General features: G+C 48.4%; 1 protein-coding gene across 1 annotated transcript in view; it reads right to left on the reverse strand.

Moving 5' to 3' along the window:
• The window catches only part of LOC146198376 (uncharacterized), a 39,152-nt gene extending 25,317 nt beyond the window's left edge, over nucleotides 1-13,835 (reverse strand). The window contains exons 1-2 of the mRNA XM_084592585.1: nucleotides 13,657-13,835; nucleotides 2,168-2,302 (exon numbers count right to left, since the gene is read on the reverse strand). Coding sequence (XP_084448711.1) covers nucleotides 2,168-2,302; nucleotides 13,657-13,835 — 314 coding nt within the window. The remainder of the gene's footprint in view (nucleotides 1-2,167; nucleotides 2,303-13,656) is intronic.
• Nucleotides 13,836-18,347: the final 4,512 nt, after the last annotated feature.

Consider the following 18,347-nt stretch of genomic DNA (forward strand, 5'->3'; position numbering starts at 1 on the left):
TGCAAGAAAAACAAACGAGGTAGTTAGTACACATCCTTGCACTAAGCAAAATTTTATATGCTCTTAAGTATTTCAACACACAACAGCCTATTCTGAAAATTCCTATGACGGATTCCCTTCCCTTTTGACATTTTAACCCAGAAGCCGTACGACATGGGCCTCTTTCTTCCCTTGTCCCGATTAATCCCACTCCACAGAGACAGGCAGTTGGCTCGGCTGTCCAGCACTGTGCAGGGTGACTGGCTTCTAGAGAAAGCGAACTTATCTCCTATCTATCGACCTATATTGAATTACCCTCTTCACCCCTTCTCACCAACATATGCATTCACCCCTCTACTTGTAATATGAGTATCTGTTATGAATAATGGTCGCAAGGAACGCAGGCAGCCAACCACAATCCTTCATTTTCTATGCAGGCCGTCCACACACCGACCCCATCATATGAGACATAGGTTCGGTGGCATATATTCTAAGCGATAGCGTGTTCGATTGGGTGCTCTTTCTTTCCTCGGCGGTGAGGGTAAACATAATCTCCGGTCTGGCTCCAGCATAAGTCTGTCCCTAAAGCTCACGACACAAAAACTCTTCGGCGGCATAAAAAACGCATATCTTGTTCAGATGGTCGCTTCAATCTGACCAGAGACCGACGACTGCGCGGCTGGTGCCATTACGACACGCCATTAATCGCCAATCCATTAAGGAGAAATGGGTGTACAGACCACCTAATTCCTAGTACGTTGCTGCTTAGTTGTGACACATTTTTCATCGTGTTGATTTCACCTTGTTTTCCTCGTAGTTTGTACAAAGTTGTTGTATATAGAACATTGTTTTATTATATTAAACACTGCGCTGAAAAAAAAAAAAAAAGACGCGCCTATAACTACGCTGTTTCGCACTCGCTTTCATATTACAAATTTGTGGATCAAAATGCGCTTCATTCCAACGCTTACGCTATTTAACGCTATGACGTTAATTGGGACTACGCCAAAAATAGAGCGTCGGCATTGTGAGAGAAAACATTACGGGCATGGCGCTGGTAGCCGAAGTACCGATTCTTCGATGGTTTGTGCAATTAAATCAGGCCACGTGGTTGGAAGAAAGTTAGAAGGAACTGCCAAATAGAGTTGCTCATTTGAGGCGGGAATGTGGAATAAGAATCAACCTTCCAGCTCACTTGGATGCCGAGTCAGGCACGCTACGCCTATAGGTCGCGCAGACACGTTCATACGACTTCATACGGGGCTTTAAAAGTCAGCTGGTAGCTTACGTTGGCGTGTCACGCCCTTAAATATGGAGCTTAAGTGCCATCATGTTGATCAACAAATTTGCGTTCGTGAACAGCACACATTTTGAACCAATAATTTCCATGTGCTGTGTTTATTGTCTCGCATTTCAATTGTCTACTCATATGAAGGAAGCCAAGAGTCATTGAAACCAAACACATTACAAGTACCTAAAGAACGGAAGCTAGTGACGAGAATGTATACGTAAAAATATTTCAGTGGCGATGCAAGCATTCTCTGCTGACTACTAGAGCTGCGCTTTGAAATCTGTATGTGCACCGCACAGCGGAGAAATAAAAGGCCTGGCATAACTAGGTTTTGAAATTTCTCTTAACTACAGAGTTTTCCCATCCCTTTTTCAGCGCCTTCAGCCCTGAGCAGCGATTCACTGGCTACCACGCAAAGGCCGATCCGATTGACATTGTCCATTGTATAACCTCATTCCAGCCGTTTCAACGAGGGTTAGTAGCGCGGGCCGAAGCCCAGGCTGGGGTCACAGAGGGGCTTGTCCATGAGCTGTCTGGAACACGCGACCTTCAGGGACATGAGGTATGGTGCTTAAAGGTGCGGCTTAGAATTGGCTCCTTAATACTTGCGTATATATTCCGGTGTCTGTAAATGATATCATTTCAACGGAGGCTACAACAAGATATGGCGTCGCCCGAGTAATGCTGCAAGCAGGCAATGTTTCGTCTCTGCACGAGCTCAGTGACGTTGATACCACGAAGGGAGCATCGCGCCAGCGGCAGTTTACCTTTTGGGGCTGACTTAGGTAAATCGGGGCTCAAGGACAATGAATGAACCTCTCACCCGGATATGATGAGGAGGCGGAGGAAGAGGCTGGGAGTGGCTGTTGCCCGCAGGACGAAAGGAGAGGCACGAACCTGTCGGGCCAAGGGATTGCCATGTACTGGTTCCACCACCGCGTCGCCGTGAAGGTGACGTAGAAGCCCAGCATGAACGACAGCGGGATCATCTCCATGAACGTCGAGCAGTAGTACACCGCCAGCTCGAACACCCTGCGCGACGGAAGACCAAAGGATGACCTCTTTTCAGTTCGTGCAGCCCCAAGCCTCGTCTCTCTCCTACCGAACGCGGGCCTCTACGTCAGACTTGCCGTGTCATGTAGGACGCTCCATGTCCGCCGCTATGGAGGACGGTGGCACTGGCGAACACTCAAGGATATGTTACAGGCAACATAAATACCTAAGAAAGTGTAATATTAAACAACCGTCGCAGTAAGTACCTCAGAGGTAGAGCAGAGGAATCGAAATTCGGAGGCCGCATGTTCGGATTCCATCGGCGGCATCTGGTTGTCTCTCTTTTGCATTCTAATCGATTATCTCTACTATTAATGAATACTCCACAACTGAACAACACCACAAAGAAATCCCTTATGCTTTCGTTTGTGCCAGATAGTGCTGGATACCTTCTATGTATCTCATAACAAAAGCCCGTCACTTTCCCTGCATTTGTTTGCTGACGTCCCTGTCTGGTAACTTTTGGCATGGCGGTGCACATCTTCAGAAATAGCCTTGATTTCAAGATACCTGAAAGCAAACCAGGTGTGAAGAAACCGGCAGATTTTTCATGGTTATCTAGTTTTTATGTGAAAGTTCGAGGCAAGAAATATTCGTTTCTCCGTCCCATGCTTTCGCAAAATGATTAGCCACAGATGTAAGCTATCCTCTTGTGCCCAATATGTTGGCTTTACGTTTCCTAAATTCAAATACATTGTGAATGACAGTGGCAGCTTACAAAACGCTATTTTATGGGTCACCGCTGCGTTCTTGGGAAGAAGCATAAGAACGTAAAGCTTTGAAAAGGCAAGTGTAGTGGGTTGAAAAGATAGCCTACCGCAGGATAGGGGAAATGCTCCCCAAAAAAACTCATACACTTGAAGGCAATACCTAAAGTTTAATCTAAAGTCTGTAGACTCTAGGCGTTCTCGAATTTCTCACTTTTGTCTGTGCTTGTAACTATAGATATACTACATTGTTATTTAGTGAGTCCTAACATTTGAAAATTGTTGTCTCCGCTCGTTTGCAATCTCACATTTGGTTTATGGTACTTGCAGAGAGAAACAGAGAGGAAAGTATAGGGATGGTGACCAGAAGGACTTTCCGATTGGCTGCCCTTCACTGGTGGAAAAGGAAGGTGGGCTCAAAAGGAAGAGAGGGTAGAGAGAAATGGAGTCAAGGACAAGGACACCAAGCAAAGCTGAGTGAACAAATGCGCAGAAAGCGCCTTGCTAGGATCATTTAACAAACAAAGTTATTCATGTGGTTTATTTGCGTTGTGGTGGTTTTTTTCTCCATTTTTTTTTCCAGTTATAGTGCTAATAGACGGTTACATATATACGCTTAGCGCAAAATGCATCTTCCGCAGTTTGTGCGTGCGTGAGTCTATCGCATGCCCGCCCGCCCACCCGTCTTTCAGCCCGTCGTTCTCTCGTTAAATCTGCATCTAGATCTTTTACGATTACGATTGCCTGAATACGGCACCATTCTGATTTATTGAATTAATTAAAAGCAACTTTCAAGCGTGTTTAAATTATTCAACGAGGCTCAATTGTCCAGTTTAATGCTTGCTCGGCAACACGTCCTTGGGCGCAGCTTTTAGTCCCGAAGACACAATAAAAGCAACAGTCCTCGCGGTTGCCGTCCCTGTCATCTGTCATTAATAGAGGGGCTTCAGCAGGCTCTTAAGACGGCGAATTAAAGGAGCGACTATCAGAGTGTATAACGCCACCGTCACAAAGCGTCCCGCGCGCGCCTGATTCATCAGGCGGGCCTGTTTTGTCGCTACTCGGGGCGCCGGCTGCTCGCGAACTTGTCTCCTTCGCCGACGCCACATGTCCCTACTGTACCGTGCAATGCACTCAAAGCCGCAGCCCTCTAGCCTGGACCACCCGCGCCTAACTCCGTATCCCGTACACCTGGCCCGCAGTGCTTAGCTCGGCGAACCGGACGCTGACGCAGCCCGAGGTGGGGGCACGCTCCGGTCTCCTGAGCCTATCCGTGCGCTGCACGGTGCGAGCTAGACGATGTTCAGTTCCGCCTGGACTCGCTCCAAGGCTGCGTCCCGCGGTGGCGCCGGGCCAGAGCGTCTAGTAGTGCGGCACCCTCGGAGAGCCCTCGGCTACCTGGCCCCGGGTGCTCCTTGGCACAGCGGTGGCGGGGGCCGCAAGACAGCCTGTCGTCGCGCAGATGGTACGGAAGTTGCTTTATTGTAGCGCGCTTTAGTGACGCGGGGTCACGAGGGCCGCGCGCGTTTTCCGAAAAGCTCAAGCCTGCTGCCATGGTCCCGAAGGCGGCATTCAATTGCATTACCGTGTGTTCAGTGCTAGACTCATCGTTAGCTAAATCTTACTTCACCTCGTGACATAGTTCTCTGCCGTCATGTGACGTTGTGGTCATGTGCGGGCACGGATCAAATTTCTTATTTCTTCCGAAGTATTGTCAGAAAAACTTCCGAACACAAACAGCAGCCTAGTTGCGACCGTGATTAGCGCTACTTTCAGCCGCAACAGTTCATGTATGGCCGTTCTGTCAAACACGTTCTGGCCTGTAACGTATGTAGATTATTTCGAGTGTGTTCGCCAATCCCGTGACCAAATCCAAAGCCAGAAACTACTACACTGGCTTCCCGTGAAGTAAGAGCATTTGGCATTGTACTCGCGATGGAACTCAGTGTGAATATTGTAGCGCAGGCAACTTTATTTATCTTTCTGCCCTACTAATGGCTGAACAGCAAAATCTTAAAACTATTTTATAGCCGCAGATTTTATTCTTCTTTGCAGTGGAGTATGTGCACTAGTTTCCTTCACGGCACTATATGTGCACCTGCGGAGCAGTAACGGGCTATTCAAGCGCTTTATTTTTGTTTTGACCTATTGGACGCCTTGATTAAACAGCACGCATTATGGCAGAAGCCACCTAATGAATTATCGACGACAATAGATAGAAGTGACGAGCCTAGAAAAATAATCACGGATAGCTTAACGGAAACAAACGCAAAAGCATCGCTATGTCATCAGTTTTACAAGAGAGTGTAATCTGCCTTTTTTCTTTTCTGAAAGAACATATTTACATAAGCGTACTGCTAAATCAGGGCAGGTGAGACCTTAATTGCCTGTCATACCAGCGTTCTGCCTCGACTACGTTTTTCGTTAAAAACTAAACGCTGATTTGTTTTAACATTGGATTTGAATTAATTTAATTTGAGCAATCAAGCCCCTCTTTAGTCGTTTCCACTGCACCAGCTTCTACAAGTACCCTTCCATGAGCATCGTTAACTCCTGCCGAGTCATCAACTAGCTGTACCGCGGCAGTAGGCCAAGTGCTTGTTCTAGGTTCATTCCAGTGGAATAATGTGGCGAGCGACAAGTCGTAACAATGTAACTCGTCACTTCAACACATTGGCACAGCGCGCACGCGTCACGTTTATTTCAGCTTGCTTATTGTATACTTCGTCTATCAAAGTCTATCACGCACGCTGCACATCGCGGCGCATGGTAATAAAGTACTCCAGCAGAACTTTTTGTTGGGCTAGTTGGTACATGTTATAAAATAAAGAAGCGCCAACAATAACAGAACACAAGGAAGTGGCATGGACAAGCGCTTACTGACAACTGATTCTTTATTCAACGAAACACTAATATATAGACGCGGCGTATCATTGCTCGCGAGAGGCAGAAAGAACGTCACATGGTGTAGATGGCCATAAAAGCGATAAAAGACATTTAATAACGGCGATAAAAATGATAAAAAACATATGGGAGACGAAAAAACCTAACAGAATAGCAGATAAAAAGTGAACTATAAAAAGGTGAAAAAAAAACTTCACCCAAATTTCTTTAGCAGTGGCTTCCTAAAAAAGACAGTTCACTGTCATAAATAAATTTGTGGAGATGAACAACAGACACACTAGTCGTCGGGTCTCCACAAATATATTTTGGCATAACCCGCTGTGCCAGGCGGGAACGGGACAGCGAACCGCCGCCATTGAATCCTGCTGCCACATAGCATTCACTAACTGCGCGTGCTTGGCAGGCGTGCTGAGCCGTCGAGCCCCCCGAACACTGGGCATACGACGAGCGTCTGCAAAATTGCGGGGAAATCATCGACCATTATAAATTGGGACGTAGACTGGTACGCCCGCCAGATGTTAGCCTAAGTAATAGAGAAGCTGTCGCGTGGAGACGGCTACAAACTAATACGTTCATGAACCCGGTCTGGGCGTTTCAAGCGTTACCAGACCTTAGGGACAATGATCTGTGCAAACACTGTGGGACGAGAGGGACCCTCGACCACATAATTTGGGAGTGCCCACAATCTCCAGTCCAGGGATAAGACAAAATGTTACGAGTAGAGTAGCCTGGGATACCCTGCTGCGAAGCGCCGACCCTGCGATCCAGCACCGCACCGTCCATCTGGCGGAAGAGGCCGCAACAAGCCAAGGGCTACCTGCCAGCCTCTAATCCGCGGGCCCACGATTCCCCGTCTTCCCCGGCACGCGTGCCGGGGGTGGGGAAGAGGACGCCCATTTTCGATGGAAATAAAAGTTGTGCAACCAACCAACCAATCTTCGCCGAGACAACGATGGCATGCCACAATGTCATCATTCGATGCAGCATATCTCAAAATAATAGCAGGCGCTTGAGAGACGCACAGGAGTCCGATTCATACGGATGTGGGATACACGGCCGTCTCTGGAGCCCTTTCAGCAACATTCCCTCAGAATACCGCGAGCAGTCGCTATTTTAATGTCGGACTGTCGATTCTTTTATGTATTCGACATGTATGAGTAACTGAGGTTTTAGTATTATGGCGGTTTCTATATGCGACTGTGGGGGAATAGTTACAAACCGTAACTAAGAATTTTAGTCCCGTCACCGTGGCTAATTGGTTAGGTTGATCCACTACTGAGCCGGACTTCCCGGCCGGGCGTTCATGTTTTGATGGACACGAAACACAAGGCGCCTGTTTTCTTTGTGCTGTGCGACATCAGTGTATAAGGCAAAAAGCCCCAGGCGGCCGAAATTATCTAGTGCCCTCCAGTACGACATCCCTCATATAATCTGGGTCGCTTTCGGAGACTGATCCCCATAACCCATGAACCAAGTTATTCATTTTAACAGGCATACAATAAAAATGCACCGTAAATGCGGTGGTTCCGTTTTACTCTTTCTGTTCCTCTTTTGTCAACGGAAAATAAAGTTTTCCCTCTTTTTGAACATCGCTGGTGCAGCGATAATCCTTACGTATTTTATCTCGGTACTCTATTCGAAAGCGGATTCTTGATCCCTGCCTTCCGCGAGGTTTCCACTCGAGAAAGCCTACGCAAAGGTATGTATCGAATGAAAATGAGAGCAGTCAGTACGGCAGTGCGTAGAAGAATGTCGGGCAGGTACGAGCTTCACCAGCGCCAACACTTCGTCGGCATCTGTACTGGAGCGCCGTCTGGCTGACAGTATAGATCAGCATTCTTTAATGAAGGCATTAATAAGAGAATCAAATGCAGTTCAAAAACTACTGATGCATATCAGGCTGATCTTGAGCCCTTCTGCGCTCGAAACAGAGACAGTGTGTACCGCTTCCCGTCCAGCCCATGACAGCGCCAGGGTGTAAATGGCAGTAATTTGACATGTAGAATTGACATGGTCACACAAGGCGAGGAGCGCAAAAAGTTAAGTGCATTAAAATAACGTTCTGCTGGGATACAATTTTCATTCGAAATGAAAATTGTAAGTTTTTCTTTCGAGCTTTATATTAGCGACAAATGAGCATTCTCCCTTTCCTTTTTCTCCTCTGTGGCGCTGTCAAGCAATGAGAGTTTAAAGACATATTCAAAACTGTGCGGGTTTAAGCACGGCTGGAACCTGGTGATACGAGCGGAAGCTCTGTTGAAGATGGTTTTGATGGATTAGTACGGTTTTACACGGTATGCCGGTGGGATTTAGGCGGACGCTCAAGATTCGCTTTAAGGGTAGACGCGATAGCGCCGTTAACAGTGGCTTTTCATTCCGCAATTTTTTTTAATATTTGGTTTGACTTTAAATTTTGGGGGAAGCAAGGCTCAATATCTGTCTCACTTCTCGATGGGCACCTACACTTAATTACATCAAGGTCATTCGGACAAGCAAAGCGAAATCCGAATTTGTAACCCGAGTAGTAAGCTTGCGCTCTAAAAATTTCCAGGCGAACAGTAGGATTCATGCGCCATGTAGGCGCGAGCGGTACCTTTCTGCCGCGTGATATTGACTGTGGTATTGTCGATGTAAGTGTGTGGCGAGCTGGCGCTGCAGCGGTACACCAACGCGACCCCGTGCTTTTAGCCTTCTCTCCTTCAGTCTCTGGCCGTCGCACGCGACATTGTACGTGGCCGACCTAATTTCTTCTGCGTATGTGCAGGCTGTGATTAAGGTGGCATGTGTGCGCCTAGCAGACACTGCATCAGTGCAACAAAATGGCCGCAGTGCCTCCTATACCTAAATATCTGAAAGGCCGCACAGCTGATATCGATTTAAAGGCCCTTTAAAACAAGCCGTACTAACGTGCTTGCGTGGGCTGTAGGGTAGCATGTCTGATTCCGGATCCAAGGGTCCCCATGAGTTCTATTTTCATCTTCCCAATCTCACCTGAAAAGAGCTGCTTGAGTTGGCAGCTATTTCCAACTCGACCTGACATGTGGTCTCGTGACTTCACACAAACCGCCGACCAATAAGTGTCCGAGGTTAGGTGTCCCCTCCCCCTTTTTTATTGCTACATTTCAATGCGACGGAGTTAGGGGTCCCGTTCTGCGAAAAATTGGACTTGGGCATTGTGAGCGAAAAAATGACGAGCATGCCTCTAGCGGGGGATATGGTCATGCACTGACTGGTCGGTGGGTTGCATAACGTCACGGAACAACATGACATGACCTAGTCCGCAAGAAGTGTCGATTCGGCCACTACATTTGAGAGGGGGGAAAATGGGAATTTAATCAACCGGGACCCTGGAATCTCATGTCAAGCGCACTACTCTTAGGCCATGCACGCAGGCACGTCCGTAAGACTTTGTAGAAGCGGGGAGCATGTATTTCATTCGGGTTGTTTTTCATATAATGGTGTAGCTGACAACTGTGTATGCTGAAGGTATGAGGTATCAGAGGCACGCGTTACGGGATTAGTGATTATGCGAGTATAGCGAAGTGCGTGTACGCGAAAGATCCGCGGACGGGAGCCATTAACTCTGTCCCGTCATATATTTTTTAAAGGCGAAGTTTATGTGTCTACAAAATTTCTGTGCCCTTAGGGAGAGCACAACCTCGACGTCTGCAAATAAGCCCAGTCTCTCAAAGGCCTTCACTTCACTTCGTGTTATTTGTTTTCTTCCTATCTTAGTCCTACGTCATGCAGAACTTTTCCGTCACTGCTATGATAGTGCCGACACACTTTTGTTGATCAAGACGGCCGTATTTAGGTGGAGGAAACATCTGCAGCTCCTTCAGCATAAATGGCAAAAAGTAAGCTACACAACAAGACGCCAACCACACACGCACAGAATTCGACTAGCCAGCAGATGTGCTGACCCGGGGCATGTATTTATTTGCATTCAGCCTTAGCGCTTTACGCACGGGCTTCGTTCACTTTTTCGCCGTGGTTGGGTTGTGTGTCTAATCCTTGTCTTCTTGCGCGCTCTTTAGTTGAGATATGTCGTATGAAGCAAGTCCAAGCGTCTTCTTCAAGAAACACAGTTTCCGCAATTCTTGTCAGGAACTTACGTAGCTGGTGTGCGATCACAGCAGGCGAGCGTGCTGAAGGCTGAGGTGACAAAAGCGGCCCCGCTCCAGTGCAGCCAATGTGTTCCTTATCACCAGAAGGGGGCCGTGCCAGACTTAAAAAGCCCGCGCGCCGCGCCGTTTGGTGGTGCAGAGGTGTCGCTTTCAGCGTTGCCTGTGTTCCGACTACTTGGCTCCTTGTCAGCGATCTCACCCTCTCCGACGTCCCCGCTCTCGACGGCGTCGTGCCGACGTATCCGCATGTGAACAGCGGTGCTTAGATGTAGCGCATGAGCAGGCTTTGAGTAGCTAGCCGTGGACGACACGTCTTCCTGCCCGGCTGGGCGTCTGCGATGCCCGAGATCTGCTCAACAAGCAAGGAGGACCGAGTAGTCCGGCGAATTCAGAAATGGCATAGCGCCAGAGCAAGCGAAACAATCGCAACGCCGCGCACATGTTGAGCGCGTGACCACGTGGCAGTGGAAGCTGTGCGTAAACATGATGTCTTTTATATCGCTGGATTTCGTAACTGACGCTGGTCAGTTACGAAATCCAGCGACTTAGCGGAGTCCGGGCTCACCGCTCATCTGAAAACATGCCATCGTATGTCGCACCGCTGTCCCCCTTCCTCAGGTATATTTCAAACATGTCATACAATTCAGTAAAGAAAAACCCTGTTAATGGCCTATTTTAACGCAATAACGTTAAAAACCTCATCAACCTGAAGTCCACCATTGTCAGCGTCACGAGCGCGAAAAATCACCATCATTTTGTGGTAGGGGGCAGCTGGCAGAAAACATGGCCGAGCACAGCACATCGAGCTGTGCAACGTAACGAGAGCGCATGACATGCGGCAGGAGCTGACATCTCGGGAAGCTCTTTTGAGGTGGGAGGGTGAGATGGAATCCAAGCCTAAGGCCCTTGGATACTGAGTCAGACAGGGTATACCCCATAAGCTATGCAGGCATGTCCGCACGGCTTGGTTAAAGCGAAGTTATTATAATCATTTTACATGTTATTTCACATGCCGGGCGGTCTAGCTTTTACAGAAATAAAATCTACCTTGAGACTTAAGTGGTAGCTTGCGACTGTATGGTGAAAAGTATGTGCGAGGTAATAGAGGCACAAATTAAGGGATTGCTGATTAAGCGACAGGTTGCAAATAGCAAGTGGCTGAAGCTGGCGCAGGACTGGCTAGATTGGAGTGATGTAAAAATGTTGGCCTTTTATCTGCAGTGGGTGTGATCAGGCTGATGATGATGATGATTAAGCGAGTAACAAGGAGCATGTACGCGATAAAGGAGCATGTATACGAAAGCCTCTATATGTTGCGTCGTACCCTTATAGGGTAGGGGAAGCTGAGCCAAGTTTTTCTTTCAGAAGCCAGTGCTTAACCGCCGCTCTGCTGATGGTGCGATAGCCAAGCTTTCATTTACACCAGGCAGTAGACATATAGATAGCGGTCAGCAAATAACGAATTAAGTTTTACGAGTCAAATTTTACGAGCAAACCCCTTAAGTCCAGTGTTCGCGTAGATATTCCGGAATGTGTACAAGCATCATGCACCGTAGACACCGTATGTATAGATCCGTATGTGTAAACACCGCCTCATTGGGAGGATGCGAAGCGAAGTGAACACAGATAAGTTTACATGTTAGCCGCATTTGAGAGAGGCTTTCAGGACAGCCAGGCATCACTCGTAGCCTGAGTGGCCATGAGCCATAGACAACGCCATAGACAAAGGCGGTCAATATACTGCCCACCTCCATCCCTCTTAAGCTTGATTTGGGAGGGACCAATGGACCGGCTGTGTTCTCCCTTGTAACTATACGTGTTTTTTTTTTCCAAGATAAACATCAAGGCACGTGATTATGAACTAGCACCTGCACTGTCTATTGACCTTAAGAGCAGCCAGTCGCAAGGTGAAACAGCCAAGTCCCGTCACCTACTTCGGCAGCAGAGAACAGTATTTAGCTGCTACTTAGATAGTCTGCCGTTTATTAATAGCAGAAAAATATCGGTGGCTATCGCTATGAGGGTACGTAGTGCGTTAACAGACGAAGGACAAGTTAAGCCTGAAAGGCTTGCAAGTTTTAATGCATTCAATAGCTATAATATCGCTTTCATTTATCTGGCTGTCCTACTTGCAAGGAAATGACTTTCTACTGAGATGTGTAAATTCAAAAACGGGTTAAAGTGCTCACGCCAATTTTCTCGGGGAAGTTCCTGTGACCAAAATGAAAGTGAGCTGAAAACATGGGGTTAGTTTTGGTGGTGTAGGTTTTCAACTCCAAACTTCCGGATTGCGATACGGGCACACTATCCACATGATACGAAGAGTTAAATAAGTCTAGGCACAGCGAATGCGCGACGCGAAGTGACCCGATAACGAAAACGCATTCAACTCTTAAGCAAGCTTTTATACAAAAAAAAAAAGAAAGAAGACGCCATACGAGAAACAAATTTTATGATTTTATGAATGAAAAATATTCCCGCGAAATTACCAAACAGAAACTTCCTGAAAACGTTATGTTGTTTGTTTTCATCCTTTTGTAAAGTGCAGGGCGCCTTTCTTTATGACGCGTTTCGTACACCCTCTCTTGCGTGTGTTTCTGTCCACGCTCTCTCTTGCCTGCATTGGCTGTGATTCTTTGTGCGTGCGTGCGTGCGTGCGTGTGTGTGTGTGCGTGTGTGTGTGTGTGTGTGTGTGTGTGTGTGTGTGTGTGTGTGTGTGTGTGTGTGTGTGTGTGTGTGTGTGTGTGTGTGTGTGTGTGTGTGTGTGTGTGTGTGTGTGTGTGTGTGTGTGTGTGTGTGTGTGTGTGTGTGTGTGTGTGTGTGTGTGTGTGTGTGTGTGTGTGTGTGTGTGTGTGTGTGTGTGTGTGTGTGTGTGTGTGTGTGTGTGTGTGTGTGTGTGTGTGTGTGTGTGTTACCACGTGCATAAGATACATACACTAGATCTAACTCACCTGCAACACGTAGCACGATTGGGTAGTCAATCGACAAAAAAGCAAATACTTGCTCCGATACACCGATACCACATGGGATTCTATGTAGAACACGCTACTCCATCGCTGCTGCCGCGATGCTTGCAAGTGCCGTAATGAAAAGAATGCCCGAAGGTTTCTTTAGAGACGGCATTCTTCGTGCTCTTGCTTGTTTCCACGGTTGAAATAACCTAAGTGCAGCATGGTTTAGAGAGTAACTTCATCTTGTCCTTACAATCGAGTTATGTGTCTTCAAATACCGACTACCTGTTTTAACTCCACGTTCTGAGCTGTCTGTCGGGATGGCATTTCTGCAAGCCAACGCTCGTGGTTATGTAACCACACGAAGGAGAACACACGCAGCCAAGGACTCGCGCTACCTTTCCTACTTTGAACCAGTGTTGTTATTATGCAATGAACGTCTATACTGCTCACCAGCACAGGTGAAGTAAACTTAACAATCACCGTGATTTTTGAGTTCTTTGCCGTCTCCGTGGCACCTTCGACGTGAATGAAGGAGCCTTGGCGCACTGCGTCCTGACCTACATCTCTCGCGCGCGGTGCCGGTGGGACTCGCGCTCAACGAGCCTCACCGTGCAAAGAGTGTGGGCGAGGAGGCATCGTACCTCTTCTGAGGCTCAGAGAGCGCCTGGCGGTAGAGCAGCGACAGGAATCCGTAGGCGACGGTGAGCAGCAGGAGCTCGGTGTAGACGAGCTTCCAGACGCTGCCCTTCCATTTGAACAGGAGCCGGATGAAGCCTCCCGACGAAGTGGAGGCCACATCGTACTGGTAGCTAACGGTCATGGCTCAGCCACCGCCGCCACCCGCGTCAACACACTTCTCGGCGAAGGGTGGCCGCCGATGATGCATGGGCGCACGCACTCACACCAGCGTGCACTTGGCCTTCTGTGCTGCACAAGCACACTGCACAAGCACACTGCAGCCCAAAGGCGGAAGGCACGCACGTCTTCCTCCACGCGCCGTCTCAACAGAAGGCCGGCGACTCCCGGCGGCAGCACTGCTCCCTACGTGGCCGCCGCTGAGCGCGAGTCATCCGGCCGCGGGACATCACGTTGACCGCCTCATGTGCTCGAGCGCAGGGTCTCTAAAACGAGAACTTGGCACACCGCGGGGACGCGAGCCTTTGCCACCCCCTCTCCCGCGTGCTCCAAATAAGACGCGCGCAGCCGCGGGAAAGCCCTCGTGTCGCCGGTGTGGCTACAGCCCGCGCGCGCGCCCTACTACTGGGATCGGCGCCAGCGCGAATCCAGAGCCCTGCAGATGTGCAAGTTGTTGGGGACAACAATGCTCGTCGGCACGGCTGTCGCCGAACTCGTCGGCCGCTGGAATGACCGCGAAGCCTGGCCGCCTGGTCTCTGTCCAGGTACGTTAACCTCACTCGCCCACGCGTTAACAGGTCCACAATTAAGAGCCAGGTTACAAGCTCTTCCGCGACGGGATCACTTAATTTTAAGCCGATTAAACCTGCCAACTCGTGGTTTTCCGCAGTGCCTCCTACGGCTTCTGGAGGCCCAATTACAGGAGCGTGCCTGCTTAAGCTAGTAAAATTCTATCCCGCTATCGACGCACTAAGTGCGGTTTATTCGCCGTAACGGATATCCAACCCGGCAAAATTTTGTTACGTCGGAAACCATGTAACTGCCTCAAATACCAGTTCTTAAACGAGGAAAGCTTTATTATGAAGGGCCAAAGATAGGTGCGTTGGCGACAGCAACGAGCGCCGCTTAAAAACAATGACTGCGGACATGACTGTGTGCGTGTGAATCACTAGTCATAAGGTAAGTAATATAAAACTTTCGTAATTATTCCATTGATGTCTCACCTTATTCAACTTACCTAATATCATTTGTACACTCAAGCGTTCTTCGCTGAGATGTCTCTGTGAGTCCTTCTTTTTTTACTTTAATCAAGCTCATCCCCTAGCAAAGATGAGATCATGACATTCTAATCATGAGCGCTTTTTACTTGATGCCATCGCTGAAGGGAGATGCTTCTAAGCTCTCAGGCCACGGAGAAGAAAAGGAACAGGCTTCCAAGCTATTAATGGAAGAACGTTTATCTTTCGGAATAGACAAAAGCTTACGAAAGATGCCGTGACATGAGACAGGGAAGCAGGGCTAGCAACCACTCCGATTTTGCCAACTTGGATACCTCGTGTCAATGACCAGCATACGAGCACCCTGCCAAGAAAACGTCGTTTCAAGCATGCCCTCTTACAGCGGTAACACCGAATTTCACGCGTTTCGTCCAGAACGCGTGAAAAACATCCCGATAATGCAGTCGTTAAAATTGCACTACATCTGTAGTTTTCCTTTTTCACTGTGAAACATTCTACTCTGTCCTTTTACCGTATACCTCCATAATCCTGAATTAACGCTCGCCATTTAACCTACCCAATTAGATTAGTGTAAGTGTAGTCTTTTTTAGTATGTAAGCACTGATCAGAAGGTTCAGATTCTTGCAAACTGATCTAACGTTTTTGTGTCCGCTTATAGTGATTTCACACTAAAAACAAACAAAAAAAAACTGTCCGAGCAGATTCGCAGCCAATAATTTTTCTTAGGAAGTGGGTACTGAAAGTCGTATTAGCGTCCTTAATTAGCGTCCTTTTTCTTATGAACTGAGATCATGTTAGCGTTCTTCCACGATTTCGGTACCGTCGATGACACCAGGCATTGCGTATACAGGGTGGCCAGTGTTCCTAGCACAGTATTCCCCTCCCCCATCCTTCAACAAATCTGTAGTTACGTGATTCATCCTCAGCTGCTTTCCCTCTTTTCATAGTTTCTAAAGCGTTCTTAACTTTGTCCATCATCACTGGCGCAATGTCTGACTGCTTTTCACTAGGGCCTATCTTATTATTGTCCTGACTACTTCGACTACTGTATAGACCAGTATAGAACTCCTCGGCTATTTTGACTATCATGTCCATATACTTGATATCTCTGCCATTTCTATCCTGTCTGTTGGACTGAAAGCTTTCAGACTTTGGCGTTTTTTAAACAAATCTTTCGTCTCCTTAGATAATTTACCGGTATCCTTTCTAACTATCCTACCGCCTACTTCTACAGCGCACTCAGTAATGATATCTCTGAAATTACTGTTCATTGCTTCTACGCTGTGGTCATCAGCCGCGATTAAAGCAGAATATATGTTCGGTAGCGATATGCTGAATTCTGCCCTCCCCCTCACTGCTAATTCGTTACTGGACTTCTTTCTTAGTAATCTGTTCCGTTCCCTCTTCAGATTTAGACTAATTCGAGTTCTTACCATCATGTGGCCACTGCATCGCACCTTTCCTATTACCTCTACATTCTGCATAATGCCGGGGTTAGAACTCAGTATGATGTCAATTTCATTTTTAATCTCCCAGTAAGGGCTTTTCTATCTCCACTTCCGGTTCTTCCGTTTGCTGAAGAAGGTATTCATGATTCTTAAGTTATTGCGCTCTGCAAACTCATCTAGTAACTCCCCCCTGCTATTCGTAGAACCAATATCAAAGTCACCCACTGCCTGGTCTACAGCCTGCTTTTTCCCTACCTTGGCATTTAAGTCATCCATTAGTAAAGCGTACGGCGTCTTTACTTTCCCCATTACCAGTTCTATGCCTCCGTAGATTTCAACTGCCTGTTCATCATGACTGCATGTAGGCGCATGGGCCTGTACAACCTTGAGTATATACCGTTTAATAAGCTTAATTATGACTCTGCCACCCTTTCATAAGTGCTATAGAATTCCTTTATATTGACACATGCCATTTATTGAAGACGACGGAGAAGAAAACGGGCGATTGGGGAAGACGACGAAACGAAACTGTGCTCTGTCTCGTGCTCTCCTAACTAATGCTTGACGTTCCTCTGTGCCAGATTGCCTTGTGTGTAACGTTACGTTACAAATCTGGTGGAGGTGCTGGGCAAGATAGGTACGATTCCAGTGCTGCATAATCCACCTGTCACTACGGAGCTTACTCTGGTACATCAGCGCCTCAGCCGACGCCTACGTGGAGCGCCCCCGGAATTCGGACCCCTTCCGGCCACTACCGGGACGACGCAGCCTGATACGGCTGTAGAACCAGATGCCTTGACATTTGAGAGCAGGCTTCCTGCGCACATCCTGTGACTTTAGCCGCGAACACCGCCGTCTTTTCATGGCTGCGGGTTCGAGAACGCCGAGGACTGGCTTGAGACCTTCGAGCATGTTGCTCGTTACAACGGGTCGAGCGATGAGCGTAAGCTCTTCAACGTCTACTTCGCTCTTGAAGAGTCTGCACGGACATGGTTTGAAAACCATGAGGCTTCTTTTCCATCCTGGCAAGCTTTCTGTCGTGACTCGGAGGCCACTTTTCCGAGTGCCGACCGCTGTGAGCGAGCAGAAGCTGCGCTATACTCGCGCAGCCAGCACCTGAACGAGAGCGTACGTATGTTCTTTGAGGACATGACACATCTCGTCAAGCGCGCTGACCCACAAATGCCGGAAGAGAAGAAGCAGCGCCATTTGATGCGAGACGTGATAGCAAGAGATTTTCGCGGGACTGGTCCGCAGCCCACCGCGCACTCTGGTGGAGTTTCTCAGTGAGGCTTACACCATGGAGACAACTCCGCAACACCGAGCCCGTCAGTGCAACCATGACGTCAACATCATTGGGTCCGACGCAATCTCTGCATGTCGGCGTGACACGGACGCGTTACGCAACCTCATCCATTCAATCGTGCGAGAAGAACAGCAAGCCCTCCGGATGTCTTGCAACACGCCATCATTTCCCTCATTGGCTGAAGTCGTCCAGAACGAGATGCGTATGGCAGCGACGTTCCCCACCAGTTCGACGCTAGACCCACATATGCGGCTGCTCTACGTCAGTCTCCCACGCCGGACCACGGCATCAACGCCGAAGCTCCAGCAGTGGAGTCGCGAGGTCCCCCTCGCTACTACCCTCCGCCAACCTACCAGCGACCCCGTAAGAGTCAAGTATGGGGGGCGCCGGATCTTCGGCCCCGCTATCATTGCGGTGAAGCAGGTCACTTCTACCGGGCGTGTCCGTACCGCCGCGTCGGCCTGCGGGGTTTTGCATCGGACGACCCCTGCCCTCGGAATAGCGAACGGATACTGAAATCTAAGTCGCCTTTCTGCGTTACAGTATATCATCACGTCCGGCTACCAAGAGCGTCGGTTTCTTTCCCCGACTAGCTACCATTCGCCAAGTCCCAACTGTTCCCGACGCCGCTCTCCCAGCCCTCGCCAGGAAAACTACCAGCGGCCTTCGGAGGCACGGTCGCTGATTTCGGGAAATGTGAAGAT

This window comes from Amblyomma maculatum, chromosome 2 (assembly GCF_055883805.1).
Source record: "Amblyomma maculatum isolate TAMU_Amacu chromosome 2, ASM5588380v1, whole genome shotgun sequence".
Taxonomy (NCBI): Eukaryota; Metazoa; Arthropoda; class Arachnida; order Ixodida; family Ixodidae; genus Amblyomma; species Amblyomma maculatum.